Genomic DNA, 17,693 nt, shown 5'->3' with positions numbered 1-17,693 from the left:
CAACCCCAGTCCAACAGACAGAGAGAACTGCAGTTGTTTAGTCCCTTTATTGTCATTCCACAGGGAACCGCTACATCCTCTGCACAGGCTTAATCCCCAGGATGTCGAATCCTTTGGCCATGACACTGGCAGTGGCTTCGCACAGCAGCAGCCTCCACATGTTCACCTTCACGATCTGGCCTGGAAAACACAGACAGAGGAGCTGGAGTAGCTGCTCAGAAGAACAGTACCTTCCCCAGGGGAAGCCCCTCCACCCAAATCCGGGTCCTGGACTGGCACATGGAACCCTTCCTGCTCTCCCCAAACCAGGCAGACTGACCACCCCTCCTGCTTCCAGGTGCCTGGCTGCTCTCAACTCTACTCAACCTTCCTGCTCAGTCATAACACGGGCTCTGCCAGTCCTCCCACATGGACACAGTAGTGTGACAACAGCCTTTCCAACAGGATTAACATCCCTGGAGATGGATGTAACCACAGGATGTAACACAGGCACACTCAGCACCCCATGGCAAACACTCACCAGTCTGCCTGTCCTTCTCAACACAGTAGCAGCTGTCGTAGAACTCGGTGAAGGTGGTGGCCAGCTCATACAGATAGTCACAGAGTGTGTGCAATAACAAGTCCTCCAGGATCTTCTGCAGGATCTCAGGAAACCTCAGGATGCACTTGCCCAGTTTCCACTCCTTCTCATGGTCAAGGAGAAGCACCTCCTCCCTGGCTGCCTTCCGCAGCATCTGCTCATCGATATTGGCCAGGCGAGCAATTGCCCTGGAATGGAACAGTCTGCTTGTGAGGGTCCCACTGCCCAGCCTGCCCGGGGCCAGCCTGCTCACCTGTCTGGCCTGGCTCAGGGCTGGGTGACCAGGCCAAAGAGGACAGTCAGCCCTCAGTCCAGGAGGGCACTGCAGATGAACAGGGAGGGATGGGCTCTAGGCACCTGCATCAGCAAGGACAGCTGATACTGCCAAGCAAACCAGGGCTCAGGGTGCCAGAAAAACAGGTGTGGCAATACCTGAGCTGAGCAGCTGCTGGAACACAGATTCATCCTTTTCCAACCACCTAAATACTCTGCAGGAACTCCCACAGTTCCCTCCCTGGACTGTGTGTCACACAGAGGAGCCATTTCAGGTGGCAATGGACACATCACGTGCAATGACAAATAAAATCTTGTCTGTGGTGCATAACAGTGTAGATGGCTTCTCTTACCAAACGCCCCCTACAGCACTGATGTGCCTGTCACCCTTTTGCCCACATGTCCCTTTGTGACACAGATGCAGAGAGCACCAGCTCCTGCAGCTCCCTGCAGCCCACGCACCTGATGCGTGTGAAGGCATAGAGCAGATAGGCAGCTGTGTTCCCTCGGTCATCCAGCATCTTGTCAAAGGAGAACACGTAGTCGTTGAGTCTGTTGTGGGACAGATCTGCATATTTAATGCACCCAAAAGCCACCGACGTCTGGGCAGCTTTCAGCTCTTCTGGCGTCAGGACCTGGTGCAATTTCCAAACAGGCAACAGTCAAGAGGAAGAATGAAGCACAACGCACAGCCCTGGCCTCTCAGCAGGGCTCAGGAGGAGAGTCCAGGCTGCTGAGGGCATTTACCCCTGTGGTGCTCAGTTCACATGCACCCCTCTGCTTCAGGGCACCAGACAACCCCACACCCACCCCTCACTACTCTCCTGCAATCCACTGGCACCACAGCCATGCACAGGTTAGGGCTGACTCCCTTCTGACAGCCCACAGGACCTCTGTGCCCCACAACCTGCCAGGTGTGATGTGCTCTGCCCTGCCTCTTACACGTACACAAAGTAAATGTTGGTCCTCCTACCCTTATGGAGCATTTTGGTCAATCCAAACAATAACAAACCCCTCTCTGCTGGAACAGTGGCAGTAGGGCAAAGCACTTTGTGGCTGACTCCTATGAGCCCTTTAGAGATTTTCAAGGTTTTTTTTTCCTTGCTTCCTCATGTTCCTGTTTCAAAAGGGACTTTTCACTTTCACTACACTACTCTTCCCAATTCCAGTGCCTCATACTGTGCTTGGACAGAGTTTGGTCTTTCTGTTACATTCCACGTCCCACACTGTCCAGTTCTCTGCAGGCAGCAAGAGGGACAGAAATCTCATTAAGCAATGCAGAGACCATAAGTGTGTGAACACATCTGGGAAGTCCTCAGGAAAGACAAACATTTTGTCACAACTACCTTGTCCCGTTCCTTGTCTTTCAGCTTGTCCATGGCTCGTTTCAGTCCTTCCTCCAGCAGGTCTATGAGACGCACCGTGTCCCCTGAACGAGTTTTGAACTTCTTCCTGAAAACACACAGCCAAAATGACCACCTGTATAAGAGGCAAAACAATTCCACCCTCTGCCTAGTGCCCAGCAAACTTAGGAAAAAAGCAAAGACAAATCCTTTTGTATTGAAGGAATTGCTATCACATGGACAGCTCCAAAACGGAGAGAGCACCCACAGCATGGTCAGCAGGAATGGCCAGGAAGGATTCAACAGTCAGAACTGTCCAGTTCCAGGCATTAAGCAGCACACAATACCAGTACCAGATTTTTCCCAACTTTTGTTTCATCTACCATGAAATAGGTAGAAAGTAATGAAAATCATGGCCTTTACCACTGCCATCTCCCAGTACCACATTAACTTCCACCAAGTGCCCCTCGCCAAATGCCAGGCAGCAGAAGCCAGGCCAGAGAGGGAATGTGACCACAGCAGCAGTGACAGTGAAGATCAAGGACAATGACACAGAACACAAGGACACAGTTATGGGTAACAGCACAGGACTCAGTGCTTTCTTTTGGGTTTTTTTTTGGTGTGCCACATATGTACTTGTCAACAAATGAGGGCAAATCTCCTGCATTCACTCAAACTTTCTTTCCAAGGTACAGACAGAGAAAAAAGTACACCCAGACACTTACTTGTCTTCTCCCAGCACCACTCCAAAGGCAGCATGGGCCACTCTGGTGACTTTGGGATCATACCAGCCAATCATCTGTCCAGCTGCAAACACTGTTTGGAGATGCACAGACTGCAAGAAAATAAAACACCAACAACTGGTTCTCAATCTACTCCTCCAGGTGCAGTTTTTCATAGCTTTATCCTAGTCACAATGATGCTCTCACAATAAGACTTAAAGTGTTTCCAGCTCCACAGACAAATTCTGCTTTGAAAAGTTCAACCTTTCCAAGAGTTTTCTAGCTCTACAGAAGCAGCAAATGGCTAATTCCCATCACTGCTATGCCAATCACACTGAAGACCCTGTGGTGTTCTACCTGTGTTAGTGTTGCATCCATCATGTCACACACTTTGTGCTGGCCAGCACCAACAGTTACAGCAGAGGGTGCTGAACTCACCTGGCCACTATCAACAACGTAGATGAGGATGTCACCCTTCTCTTCACACAGCCTGTGCTTCAGAGCAGCCAGGTCTGATGTGTCATACGTGTAACCTCCGTCCGATTTCATGATTGTCAGCGGGACAGGGAAACCCGGGACGAACACGACCTTCCGGCCGTCATCAACCTGGACAAATCCTGCCAAAGCAGTGGAAAACATCCCGTGCTGAGTCACACCAGGGAGCTTCTGGGCCAGCAGCAACACCTCCCCTCCCTGCTGCTACCAGGAAGAAAAGGCCACACACTCACATAATCAATAATATGAAAAAACCTACGTGAGAACTCCCTTGTCAACACAAGTCCCATTTTGTACAGCACTTCCAGAACTATGCACAAGGAAGCAGCTCTGCACAAATGTGGCCTCACCAGGAAAGACCTAATTCAAAAACTCCCATCATTTGCATCCAGATCTGCCTCTACAGCAACAAACCCATCACCAAAGATGGCATTGAAGGCAACAGAAACTCTACAGAGGTATGATGACAACTCTGCACAAAGTCTTTCTGAGGTGAGACAGAACACTTCAGATGGTGAGATTCAAGAACTGCAAAATCCACACAGGAGCACATAAAACCAGAGACTTTTTATGCTGCATTTGGCTTTTTGCCAGTTTCAAAGTCAACATGATCCCAAAATCCCACTGTCTTCACAGAGATTGCTCAAAGTTCCCACAGTCACAACACTAAGACTGGGAAGTCTCTCATATATTGCTCCTTGACTGTTTACTCAGAATACAATAAATTCCATTAGTACCCCGTGCTACTGCTTACATATCTCACAGACAAACTGCTTTTGATATCGGCAAGAAAGATTCAGGCCTTCTGGAATGAGGAAAAGCCACAAAATGTCCTCTTAGGAAATGTGGCTGAGAAAAAGAAGCAAACATGGGGAAGATGCAACTTGAAAAGCATCAGCCCTAAGCCCTGCTGAATAGGATTGAGGTCATGCTCATGCTCATCCTCACAGCTGCAGAACTTCTAACCCAAGACCAAAAGCCTCACCTTTATCTTCAAATTCTTTCACAATGTCTTTCATCATCTCATGGTAGAAGGATTCCCCTCTCTCTATGATTGTGATGTCCAAACAATTGTAGATTTTCTGGAATTCTTGAGGGAAACAGAACATAATACTTACATTAAAGGCACACAGTGGGAACCAGTGGCATGTTTAGCAGTGGGTACAGCAAGGCCCCAAAAGCATTATCCATTTCTTGGTCAAGGCATCAGACTAGGACTCAGGAGACAAAAGATTTAGCTGGAAGTCTCCACTTAAGACAGCCCAGTACTTTGGTTGTACTGGCTTTCTGCTTTCAGCTGCTCTTAGCAGTGTGGCAGTGATTTTCAAGGGAAAACAGAAGGGTGTGCTCAGACATAAAGTGAGGAAAGCCACACTGTTCTACAGCTGAGACATGATTCCAGATGTGGCGAAGTCACCTCTGCGTGACACGTCACAGATGAGATTCCAGGCTTTAATGAAGTCAGGGTTTTTGCTCTGCAGCAGCACCACACATTGGTAAGCTCGCTTCTTAAATTCCTCCTCTGTGTCAAACCTCTGCTTGGATTCCTGCAGGGAAACACATGGAAAAGCACTGCTTTCTCCCCTGAAAAAACAAACAAACCACTACTCCTAACAGGCTCTCCAGGTATGCTCATTTTGAAGACAGACAGGCTGTGTGCTTACAAAGGCCTTTGATCATGCCCCACACAGACAGATCAATACCAGACACCACAGTTCATCACCCCGTGGCTGGTTATCACAATAATCTACTAACACTGACTTAATTCTTTCATTTCTCCAAAACTACGCTACAATTTGTAAAGCTTCTCAGTCTGCTTTGCTACACATACCTTGTAAAAAGCTTGGAGATCCCCAATGGGAGGAGAAACACTTAAGTAATCTGGAAATTTGTCCTGGAGGTGAGCAATGAGCATTCCAAACTGGGTGCCCCAATCTCCTAAATGGTTCAACCTTGGAGTAATTGAAGAGGAAAATAATAATGATCTCTTAAACATAGGCTTTAAAATACACACATTTTAAAAATATATATTCTAAAAGAAACACACATAATACCAGAAACCCAGCCCAGGCAAGCTCCCCAATTTTACTGCACAGAAGCTGCTTCCCACCTTGATTCCTAACCCTGCTACACTTGCTCAGCTTAGTATCTACTGCCCATAAGGGTTATTTGCTATGTGCTTATAAACTGAGACCAATACAGAGCAGAACAGAGGCAGGGACTGCACAAAGAGCCCAGCAAGCCCACCACACCCAGCCACTGAGCCTCACCTCAGAACATCATAACCCACGAACTCGAAGAGCCGGCACATGCTCTCGCCGATGATGGTAGAGCGCAGGTGGCCAACGTGCATCTCCTTTGCAATGTTGGGGGAGGAAAAATCCACCACCACCTTGGGCACAGAACCAAAGGAGCACATGAATAAAAGGCCATTACCACACCTCGTGTGTTTGATCTGGGTTTTGTTAGGGGGAGCAGTGGGAAGGAGAATCACCTCCACTGACCCTCAGCAGGAACATCGGAGCGAGCGTTGCTGCAGCCCAGCTGAGGGTCAGGGATCACTCCCACTGACCTGGGCACAACCCCCACCCCCTCAGCCACCAGAGACCACAGCAAGTACAAGTGACCAACCCCATGGCCCCCAGGTCCTATGCCACATCCCACATACTCTGCTCTAACAACCTGCTGACGTGGACATCTGCTCAGCACATCCCTTCAGAGGAGGATTTTAAAGATACCTGCAGTCCAGAGCATCTCCCCTGTAGCAAGATGCTTATTGCTGTACCTTTTTCCTTTTGCCAATAGCTGGTGGTTGAACTCCATTGATCAATAAACTGCTCAGCTGCTTCGACACAAAATCCTTTCTCAAGTGGACATTGATAAAACCTTTGCAGGAAAAAACCAGCAATGAGTGTTGGGGCTGCAGAAGCGCCTCGAACCGTTTTGTTTCCTTCCCCCCTGGATTTCTGATTTCATGCATCAAGCACAAGAGCACATGAAGTCAGCTTGACAAAACATTTTTCAGTCACAGGACAACAAAGCTGTCACTTGAAGACAATTTCTGTTTCCAGATTAGAAGAGTCTGTTCACATCACTGTAGCCTTTACTGCAGGAGTCAGATGCTGCAAGCTACACCATTGACATAACTCCTTTTTGTACACTGTCACTCAACAATGAATTTATAGAAACAATTTTTTGTGAGAAAATAAATAATTTGGTTTCCAGAATGCAAAACCAAACCTTGCTTTATTTTTAAAAGAAAATTAATATCCTAAACATATATTTTCATCTGGGGTAACTTATGCTCATGGTATGACATTGTCTTACTTCTGCTTCACAGAGCCAGTGAACAAACCCTAGCCCTAAAAGGCCTGTGCCATGGGATTTGTGTTTATGCTGAAGCCCTAAGGAATATGAATCCTTGTATTTTTCCCTGGGTCACAGGGACAAAACAAATGCAGCAATTAATAACCTCCATGCTACTCCAGCTTCTCAGTTCTGAGAGGACAAGGTCTCCTCACTATGCAAGCAACAGCAAGAAGGGCTGCCCATTTATGCTGTGATTTCATGACTGTGGCTTGATTCCCATCACCAATATTGAAAGAGGAAAAGCTGCTCCCTTAAGGATCAGTGGGAAAATTGCTAATTAAAGGGCTCATGATCATACCTGCCAATTCTAATATAGAAGTAGATTCTCTGCTGCTGCACAAGACTGAGTGCTACAAAGCTCACCAAGACAGAAGAAACTAATCCACTGTGAAACTGAAGTTTTAAAGTACAAAACAGTAGAACTCAACTCAGCTTCCCTCTCACAATGTAACTGCCCTTTTTGTTTTAAGATATACAAAGTGTGTAAAACAAAACTATCTTACCAGGACCAGCAATTTCAACCTTCTCAATGCATTCATTGGCAGGAATATTTTTTACTATTTTCTCCGCGATTTCTCGTGGGCTAACCTTCTGTTCCCTGGTTTTGAGCAGTATCTGGAACACAACAAAGATCGAGGAAAATTCAGTCCTCTGAAACATTCTAGAGAGCAAAACAGACAGCACAGATTCTGAAGGACTGAAACATCTTCATGGTCCTTCAGCTTCATAACACAGAGATGCACACAAAGAGAAACATCTTGAGCCAATCTTACAGATTAGATCAGTTCTCCACAGCACAAGCCTGACTGGGCCCAACACATTCACCTCCTTCTGCTCAGAGCAGTCCCTATGTCAGAAGAAAATCTCCCAGGCTATTTTTTAAAACCTGATAAGTGGTTTGGCAAACTTGTATTTTTCTAAACTAGTAAAAGGGACAAACCCTTTAAAAATCAACATAGCTGGCACAGTCCTTCAGTGCTTCACAGTCCTGTTGATCAGTCTCATGGGTGCCCCCAGCTCTGCCAGCATTCACATTTGAAGTTCTGAACTGTGCCTCCAGCAGATGATGAGTGTGGTTTCAGAGCAGGTCTGTTTATTTATGATTAAACACAACCAAAGCAAACTGCCTTAAGTCCTGTCTTAGTCTCAAGCTTAATAAATAAATAAGTGACTAGATTAATAAGTGAATAAATAAATAAAATCCAACAACCCAAGCAAACAAAGATAATCCCAGCACTACCCAATTTTCTTCAAAGAACATAAAAAACCCTGCTGTTTAAGTAGCTCTCCTTTTCCCTTGGAGACATGAGCAGCCCACTGTGAGTAACTGCAAGAACAGAACACAAGTACACAAGTTTACATACAATGAGAGTATCACAGTGGTTTGAGGTGGAACAGACCTTTGAAGATCACCTAGTCCAACTTCACAACTTCCCTGTCCATTCCCAAAGCATCTTCTCACACAGCTTTTTGCAAATCTTACAAAAACACCTTTTAGGAGGATTCTGTAAGCTAGTCCAACCCGTCCCTTGCAGAACATTACATTCACACTTGTATAAAGTTACCACAAGTATTTGTTTCTGAGCACATGATTTTCCAGTATTACTGTGATGTGTTTGAAAACAACTCCACTGAGGCCACAAAGATGATGTACCTCTTTGTCAACTCAGAATTTACACTCACAGCTTGTATTTGCTAATTTACAGTCTGCTCTAAAATGTACTTCTACTAAAGTTTCAGTTTTCTGTTCAACCTGTCATACACAGGATTCTAACAAGATAGCAAAGGCTTAAAAAGGGCAAGAAAAGCAAACCTCAGTAGCTTTAGTTTTACTCGAAGTGTAAACTACAGCAAAAATAAATACAAACCCAGATTATGGGCATGTTACACCAGATTGCAGGCACATCATGTGAACCAATCCAGAAAAGGTCACCACGCTCCTGTTGGAGCTCCTGGCTGAAACCCCAAGCATTAATATGCTAATGAGCTCCCAGGAAAACAATAGGCATTTGTGAGGGTCCTTTCCACATCAGCGCGCCTGCAGGGAGAGGCTGCTGCCTGGCACGTACCAGTGCTGCCCCAGTCAGGGCACTTCCCACTCTGCTGGCAGTCCCAGTGACCCTGAGCCGTGTTCCAGCTCTGCCCAGGGGACACCCTGGGAAGAGCTGCATCACAGCCAAGCCCCTAAAACAGGCTGACAGAAAGTGCCCAACCTGCTGCTCTCACGCCCTGGCTCTGCCATGCTGACACACTGCCTGTGTGAGCACAGCCAAGCTCCAGCACAGTGCACAGCCTGCCCAGGGAGCAAACTCCTCAGCCAAGCCCAGCACTAGGAACCCATGCTCACCACCACAGCTGACAACCTGGAACTGAAACCCTGGCTGGAAGGGGACTGTTCAGACACGGAGTTATGTGAACCACGATGGTGCTGGGAAGCCTGGGCTGCTCGAGAATCCCAACTGCGACTTAATTGGGGTAAGGCTGCGGTCAGGGAAGAGGCAGCGCCCTGAATCCGTGTCAGTGCAGTCACCCAGGGCAGCAGCACAGTGACAACATGCTAATGAGACCGAGGGGAGACAGGGGATCGGGGAGGGCAGTTCCGCCTGGCACCACAGCCCAGAGCCTGCTGCCTGGCACGTATCACACCCTGCTGCCCAGTGTACAGGGACACGCTGGGACAGCAGAGTGGCAGTGCAAGTTCAGGGTCTAAACTGACAGCCTAATGGGTTAATAAAGGTGAACTTGCAACAGGAGGTGTATAATAGGTGTTTCTGGTTTGATTGCCAAATAAAAGATCTGTAATTACAAAGTGTCTACTTAGTCACCCAAAGGCATCAATGCACTGAACGTTTGGGTGCTTCAGCACCTAAGCTAGAACACACTACCTCCTTTCTCCCACACCTCCTGGATTTACTTCAGCACAGTCCCAGCCCACTGAGCAGGCTGAGCAACTGCTGAAGTGTCTCTGACTCTGTTTAGGTCCTCTTTGTCAAGCTCCCTGTACCCAGGGAATTAACACGAGATGTTAAACAAAGGACAGAGCCAGAGGAGTATGAAGGGTAGCACCCAAGCAGCAATCCACACCTGGCTGGGCTCTGAGAAGGCACCTCCTGAGCACACCCAGGCCTGACAATGCCCAGTGCCTTCCGGCTGGAGCTCAGGGAGGGCAGTTTGGGATGCAAGACACAGGGATCCAAACTCAACAGCGCACACAGGGCAGCACCTGGGCCCCTTTGCTCTGCTGTGTCTGTGAGCAGGAGGAAACCACAGCACCCACAGCAATGGGAGGTGTGAGCCAAGAGGGGAAGGTGGAGATGCCCCTTTGTCACCTGCCCTGTGAGAAGGGGGCATGTGCACACAAACACGTGGGGATATTACACTTTCCTGGCACTAGAGATGAGCAGTTAGAGATATGCAGGTGTTTCTCAAGATTTTGCAATTCTCTAGAATTGTGATTTATTGTTTTGCTGTTTTCAGTTCCAAACATACAACTCACTAATTGGTAGTTAATTGCACATCATTAGTAAATCGATGCAGCACTTAAATCCTGATTTGATTTAGATCCCATGAACCAAGCAGATTTTCTGTGCCACACACGTTAACTCTCTCATACCAGGAACCTGAACAGAGGTTTAAAGGCCAGCTCTGTAAAGGCCAATGCTTCCCTTAAAATGCCATTCAATACTCACTCAATTCTCAGCTCAGACACCTGCAGCAAGCTCAGAACAAGTCCTCTACTGCAACTCTCACTGTGCTGTCTATCCCTTAGCTTCCAACAGACAACATCCCCATTTCTGCTTTGTTGTTGAGATTTACCTGGGATATGCCCATGGCACTGTTACACTGGTAGTCCCCAAATTTGGGCTGCTGACTTGGTGTCACCACCAGAGGAGGGTTTTCTAAGTCTGGGTAGGCAGCCTGAATGGCAGCTCCAAAGATCTCCTGGAGACAGCTGTTGATATTAATCATGCTTTTGGTTGATTTACTTCTTTCCTCTTGAAGGCTCTGAAAAAGAAAACCACACAAATCCAGAAGGCTAAATTCACAACATCTAAGGAGCTGTTACATCCCACTTTTCTCCTTGGCTGCCTGGCAAAGCACAGCTGACAGATTTGGCTGACACCTCCAGGCACAGGAGCAATGTATACAACATAAAAATCATATGATTATCCTGCTGAACCTCCCAGCACAAACCTTCCCCTGACTGCAGGCACTACTTCTCTGATCTGTGCTGCTAAGTCTGGGACAGACCTCAGCTGGCCCACCTGGTTGAAAACTGCCCCAGACATGACCATGTGGGCTTACTGACCTACTGACATCTTCCATATAACAGGTTTCTGTTTAAAGAACCAAGAAACATCTGATGTGCCACCAATGAAGGTGTCAGAATGCAGAGCCAGCATGCTGTCACACATCAGACCTGTAACAAACTCACACCATTTATTTAGCTTGTCCCAATGACAACAAAAAACCACAAGGTCCAGCAATGATGTTTTATTCCCTTACCTTTTTAAGGAAGTTTAACCGGTACTTGAGTTTTGCGTTTTCGTCTCGCAACCCTTCCAAACTTGGGGAGACTCCCAAGCACCCAAAGTTCTTCAGACGCTCAATTTCTGCACTTAGCAACTTGATCTCGTTTTCCTGAAAAGAAAATTGAGTTGTCACACAGCAATTCCTGGAGAGGGGACAGGAGGTGAGGAGCTGCAAGATCTCAGGCATAGTGAAGTCGCCTTGTAAAAGTAACAGCAATGACATGTAAGCCGATTAATTCCAAACAATATTTGGAGATTGTTTCTTTTTGTGTGAAAAACAAGGCTTGTGAAACACTCTTTTAAAAAGGCAGTGAGAAAATAGTCTCACTTATATCAAGACAGAAGTACAAGAATTACAGCAGGACATGCTAATGAGATATTCCCCAAATAAGCACTTTCTCCAACTTTTTTAACAAAGATATCAAATTATTTGACTCAAAATTCCCTTTAGCCTGTCTCACCATCTCACAGGCCACAGCTTCAGAGGAAACCAGGACTACTGCACAACCCCAGCAAGCTCAAACCCCACCTAGACAGGAATGCCAGAAGTCATGAGCTGCTCCACAGGGGCATTTCTGCAGGGTGCACTCACTTGCACCTGGCCACACAACCTGTCCTGCCCTGTCAGGGAGGAAATGTATGTCTTCTCCCTTAAAACTGACACAAGGCATTCAGGAGCACTTGGGAATTTCAGGAGGGCCTCTGTGTTCCAAACACACTTCCCTGTGTCCCACCAGACTTCACAGCCTCAACTCAGACAAATTTGTCAGTAAGAAAAAGGTTTGAAGTTGTGACAAGGAGCAGGAATCTTCCTCACCCCACACCCTAGAGAAACCAAATAGCTGAAGTTCCACCTCTGTTGTCCATCTCTTGTCCTCCCCGTAACAGGCTTTGTGCCCTGAGCCACAAAGCTGGCTCTGACACAGAATCCTGGAGGCTGCTGAAGGTTTCAGGGACTTGGTGCTGCTGTGGAGGGAGGCAGTGAGCACTGCCCACCCTGGCTTGGCTCCCTCCCCCAGGCTCTCCTGTGCCAGCACTTCCACAGCAGGACGCAGCTCAGGCTATTATTGTAGGCCACCAAACCTTATCAAAAAGGGCTCATTTACTTTGTTGCTATTCAAACAATCAGACTATTTAATTGGGGAAAAAAACTGGGCCATTGAATCTCTTGGTCTTGTATGTCCACCTGAACAACAGCTCCCAGGAATGCTCCTGTAACTAAGCACATGCTCAAAAACCTAGGCTGAGGCAAAACAATCTGAAGATTGGCCTATTTGTGGGCCAAGCTGAAAATCAGCACTTTTGAGGTCATTCTTCAGTTGTGCTTCAGTTTATGGCACACTTCTGTTATAACCTCAAGGTCTCCTCTGCTACAGAGGAGAACAATGCTGCTTCCTGCAGTTTGGATGTGAAGAAACAGGACTTTGAGAGAAAAACCCAAACCTGTATCAAATCCTCCGGTTTGGCATTTACACAACTAAAATCACTGAACAGCACAGCTGTACCTTATAATCAACTCACTTCAAATAGTCCCATTTCAGCTTTTCTTTTCAAAATCCAAGGCAGGTGTCCCAAAAATCAATTTTTCTCTCATTTACACACATACACAAGCCTTCCCCCATAAGCAACACCAAATAGATTGGTTTATTTTCAACTTTTCTTCCTGGCCTGATTTGGTAGCATTTCACTTAATTTATCAACCCATTTGTAAAATCTTCTATACTTCAAGTTAAAAAACAGCACAGCTGTATTTTCACAGCTGTGCCACTGTAAGTTCCAGTGCCATTATTGCTATAAACATCAGAGCAGTGACATACCTAACTCATCACCCCAAGCCTAGAATGTGCTTTAAACCTAAGTGCAAAGGTATCTTCAACCCCTAATATCACATGATCTGTAAATTCTGTGTCCACACAGCATTATCTTCCCTCTAGTGAAGTCACCAGCTTCAGGACAGGCCTCCAAGACCCCACGGAGAGTTCTGCATCAAAGGCAAATTCTCCAGAACCAGAAAATCACATTCTGCTTTTGAAACTAAAATCCCTGCAGGTCCAAGACAACAAGCAACTCACAAATATTCCTCCTGCATTAAAAGATTCCCCCTCAAGCTATAACTGGGATATTTCAGTACCACTGACAAGCTTTACCAAAGAGGAATCTGAGTTGGATTTTCCTACAAAATCACAAACACCTCTGCTACCCAAAGAAAGACTCAGAGGTGACATGGCCAGTAACCTAGTGGAGGTTCTTTCCATACTGTCACACCACAGGTGAGGAAAGGAAAGAGGTTTATCCATGTGCATGGTCAGAAGCCAGAACCACAGTGCCCAGGAATCACCAACCCCTGGGCAGACACCTGGCCCAAAGAGCTCTAGTACAGGGTGACTGTAATCACTGGGATTTGGCCAGGAGACCAAAACCGCTAAAATAGTGCCACACTTCAGCAAGTCTCAGCTACTTTTTTCCCCTGACTGCATCAAACCAGCAAATTCACAGCACTGGCACATGAAGGCATTCAGGATGGCCCCGTTTCAGATGTGGCCAAGCCCAGACTGTCACATTTGTCTCTCCTGTTTAGTGCTCCCCTTCTTCAGATATTTCCAGCAGCAATCCTTATGCTGTTACTCGAGTGTGAACTGAGAGCTAAAGGTCTCACCATGGTGGCCCAGCTGCCTACCCCAGAGCTGCTGTTGCCATTTCAGTTTCCCTTTTATTGTGCTCATCAACGGCTTACACAGATGATAAAATGAAGTTTTTATCCATAAGGACCCAGCAGAAAGCCTGAACTCAGCAATGATTACACTGGACTCCAGAACTGATGGGGCTGAGATCCCAGCAGCTGATCTGGGACAGCCACACAGCTGAGTACACTTTTCATCTCCAGACAGGCAATGGGGGCACCCCAGTTCTGGGAACACCAAACACCACTCAGCACTCTCCTCCCTCTGGTGACCAGTGACAGGAGACAGGAAATGAAATGCAGCTGTGTCAGGGGAAGTTCAGACTGGTTCAGAAAGGTTCTTCACTGGGAGGGTGCTGGAGCACTGAAACAGGCTCTCCTGGGAAGTGGGTGTGGCACCAAACCTGTTGGGGCTCAAGGAGCATCTGGAATATGCTCTTAACAATATGGTTTAGTTTAGGCAGTCCTGTGAAGTGTGGGGAGCTGGACTTGATGAGCCATGGGTCTCTTCCAACTTGAGGTATGCTATGAGTCTGTGACCCCACACCCATAGCCATGTTGCTGAGCTTGCCTGGAAAAAAGGTCTTCAGATATTTACATCAGAAATGCCTCTCACCACAGCACCCTGTGATAAACTTAATCCTCCAACAAAGATCTGTGAATGCTAGATGTTAGTGAAAGGATATGAATGCCAAATTCTTCCTAAAAAACAAACTACTCTACAAAACTACAGCTAAGCCTTGGAACAACTCCTGTCTCATGGTACCATCCAAGTGAGGAAGGGAGACAATGCCAATACACCTCTGATCTAAGAGATGTGTGACGGAGAAAAGGAAGGGAAAAGCTGCTGCTCAGGTCAGCAAGTGTCACCTCCTGGTTTATTCTGTCTGCACTGTCCAGCAGAACTTGTCAGTAAAGGGTCATACCTGATGACCACCTCATGAGGAGCTGTGGGAATTACATGAGGCCACGCTGACATCTCCAAGGGCTCTTTGCTCAGCTGAGTACTAGAAATCTTCCCCTCACCTGTGAATACAAAAAAACTACAGCTCTTTCAAAGCACCAAAATCATCCTTACGTTTTCCCTTAGCATGTAAGTCTGTCTTCCAAGAACCCTCCTTGAGCAGGTGGGTAACAGGAAACTTGCACAGGCTTCTGTCTCTGGGCTTTAATATGACAGAGCTTTTCTCCATCAGAATTAAAATATCATAAAGGAGAGAAAATGCCCTGAAAGAGCATGGCAAAGGGAGCAGAACACCACTCTTCCTTCCCCTCCTTGCCTCCTGCTCAGTTTTATCTCCACTCCTACTCTGCCAAGCCCTGCTGAGCCAGCTGAGCACACACTGCTTGCTCTTTGTTGGGTTATTCTCCTGCAGGCTGGCTCCCCACAGGCTCCAGGGCATGCTGCAGCTGGAAATGGGGAGCATGTGGCTGGGAGTGACAGGCAGAGTCAGGCTCAGTAACTCTGCATGGCCTCCTGGAGCTGGAGCTGAACACTGCTGCTCTGCTTCCAGTGCCTGGCATCTGCTTAGGGACTACAGACCAAGCAGCAGTGACAGCAAAGGAAGAGCCACTTTGCCAGGGAAAGCCACCTTGCCAGAACACTGGAGATGTCCTTCCTCTCCTAGCATCAACAAAGGAGACAGGGAAAATCAAAGGCAAGAAGGAGCTGCAGAGATTCAACTGCCAGATTTATTATCTCAGTGCCTGTCATATATTTGTGAGCAGGAAACACACTCAGGAGTTGCTCAAGAGCACACAAGTATGGCAGGCAAAACCCCAAAGGCCAAAGTCCAGAACCTCTCAGCTGGATGCTCCTGAGGCAATGGGCAAGGCACGGGAAGCGACCCTGGAGCAGTCAAAGCTTTCCTGAAGCTGCCTCTGCACTCTGTCAGTACCGGCCATTGACCAGGCCAGCCCCGGCGGTTCTGTTTTTTATTATCCCCGTCACTGAAAGGCAGAGGGCTGTCACCGCCTTTTCCCAAACCACAGCACCTTGTGGCTGCAGCACAGCTGCCGGAGGAGGCCAGCGTGCCAGCACACGGGAGCAGGGAGCATCCCTCCCTGGCTGCCCGGGGCGATCCCTGCCCGGCCGAGCGCAGCGGCACCAGCCCGTGCGGGGCCGGTTCCGCCGGCGGCTCCGCGGAGCTTTTGGGAACGCCGCCGGGATCCGGCCCGGTGCGGGACGGGGCAGGCACGGAGCGCTGCCCTCAGCGCCGGCAGAGCCGGGAGCAGCCCAGCGAGCGCTGCAGCCCTGCCCGCTCGCCGCCTTCCCTTCCCACAGACCCGCCGCTCCCGCGGGGCCCAGCGCCCCGCCCGGGGCTCCCGGCACGGCGCGGGCTTCGGTGCCGGGGAGCGCTCCCGGGGCCCGCCCGCCACCGGAGCCCCGCGGCTGTCCCGGCCGGGGCTGTCCCGGTCCGTGCGGTGCCGTGCCCGCCTGTCGTGCCCCGTCCCGTGCCCCCGGCCCGGCCCGGCCCCGCACCTGCCGCGCCAGCCTCGCCGCGGACTGCGCCACGCGCGCCTCCATCCTCGGCGGCCGGAACCGGGACTGGCCCCGCGGGAAGCGGAAGGCGGCCGGAGCGGCGCGGCCGCGGCGGCAGCGCCCCCGGGCGGCGGGGAGGACCGCGGCGGGGCCGGGAACGGGGGCGGCCACGGGCACCCGCGGCGTGAGGGGAACGGGAAGAGGGACTAGCACCCCCAAAGCCCCGCATTCCTTGTCACCGCTGTGAAAGATGTGTATTTTGTGATTGGCTTTTCGCAAGTATTAAAATTAATATTGTATTATGCTAGAAAGTTATGCTGTATTAATTTTCTTGAGTAGTGTATTAAATATAGTTTTAGGTTGTAACATAATGTTAAAATGGAAACTTTGCTATGCAAGATATTTGTTTAAGGAAGGACTCGCACCAGATAGGAGCCACAGGACACCTAAATCTTTCAGAGAAAGGGAATTTATTGCTCCCTTATCAGCAGAAAACTAACTTCTTCCCACCTCGCTCAGACTGGAAGATGGCATGAGGATTGAGAGGAAGAAGTTGACAGTGACCAGACAGAATCCCGTGTTTGAATGGAATTTATGTATCATGTATGAGGTGTATGAATATGCAACAGGCGATTGTTTTTAAGGGTTAATCCTCTGTTAAAAGGACCCCCAGACATCCGTATCTCTTTGTTTTTATTGTCTCATATTGTCCTAACCTCAAATGTTCAAATTTTATTATTCTATTACTATTTTTATAACCATTTTATGACTATTAAACTTTTAAAATTTCCAAAACAAGTGACTGGCGTTTTTCACAGCCGCCCAGCACTTTGACACGTGTCCCCTCCCCAGCAGGTGGGTACAGGATGGGCACAGGGAAGGTCCAGGCAGGGAGGAAAGCAGTGAGGGAGCGGCCGGAGCTGGGTCAGGTTTGGGCGGAGATCGGGAAAGGCTCTTCCCAGAGGGGGCTGGCACTGCCCAGGCTCCCGGGAATGGTGCTGCCCGAGCTCCAGGAGCCTTTGGGCAGCGCCCCAGGGATGATCGGGGGCACTGCTGGGGCTCTGGGCAGGCACAGGGCTGGGCTGCGTGATCCTTGTGTGTCCCTTCCAGCTCAGCATATTCCATGATTATATGAAATGTGTGCATTACGGCATCTCCTGTGACAAGACATGAAAAGCTTCCAGGTGGCAACACAAAATAACCCCAGTTTAGGTGCC

At 48.5% G+C, this 17,693-nt stretch overlaps 2 protein-coding genes across 9 annotated transcripts in view; one reads left to right on the top strand and one right to left on the bottom strand.

Annotated features, from left to right (window-relative positions):
- Positions 1 to 4,954, top strand: part of LOC135279888 (rho GTPase-activating protein 7-like) — a 51,584-nt gene extending 46,630 nt beyond the window's left edge. For all 5 annotated transcript variants that reach the window (XM_064387442.1, XM_064387443.1, XM_064387447.1 and 2 more), the window contains one exon: positions 64 to 4,954. The gene's annotated coding sequence lies outside the window, so the exon portion shown is untranslated. The remainder of the gene's footprint in view (positions 1 to 63) is intronic.
- RARS1 (arginyl-tRNA synthetase 1) lies at positions 33 to 16,562 on the bottom strand. Of its 4 annotated transcripts, XM_064387451.1 has the most exons (16): positions 16,477 to 16,547; positions 14,921 to 15,020; positions 11,289 to 11,423; positions 10,599 to 10,787; positions 7,286 to 7,397; positions 6,199 to 6,299; positions 5,684 to 5,805; positions 5,245 to 5,365; positions 4,831 to 4,960; positions 4,399 to 4,503; positions 3,357 to 3,535; positions 2,922 to 3,031; positions 2,200 to 2,305; positions 1,316 to 1,488; positions 521 to 768; positions 33 to 180 (listed from the first exon to the last, which is right to left on the bottom strand). In XM_064387451.1, exons 4-16 carry the CDS (start codon positions 10,749 to 10,751, stop codon positions 71 to 73), a joined length of 1,770 nt encoding a protein of 589 aa, XP_064243521.1. In that variant the 5' UTR covers positions 10,752 to 10,787; positions 11,289 to 11,423; positions 14,921 to 15,020; positions 16,477 to 16,547; the 3' UTR covers positions 33 to 70. The 4 variants fall into 4 exon arrangements, with proteins under 4 accessions (XP_064243521.1, XP_064243518.1, XP_064243519.1 ...); XM_064387448.1 differs by lacking the exon at positions 14,921 to 15,020 and having other exon boundaries at positions 16,477 to 16,562; XM_064387449.1 differs by lacking the exons at positions 14,921 to 15,020; positions 16,477 to 16,547 and adding an exon at positions 13,971 to 13,989.
- Between the last annotated feature and the right edge of the window lie 1,131 nt (positions 16,563 to 17,693).

The sequence above is a fragment of the Passer domesticus genome, chromosome 13 (genome assembly GCF_036417665.1).
Source record: "Passer domesticus isolate bPasDom1 chromosome 13, bPasDom1.hap1, whole genome shotgun sequence".
Classification (NCBI taxonomy): Eukaryota; Metazoa; Chordata; class Aves; order Passeriformes; family Passeridae; genus Passer; species Passer domesticus.
The sequence above is the reverse complement of the archived record's forward strand: the minus strand, read 5'-3'. Positions and strand labels throughout refer to the sequence as shown.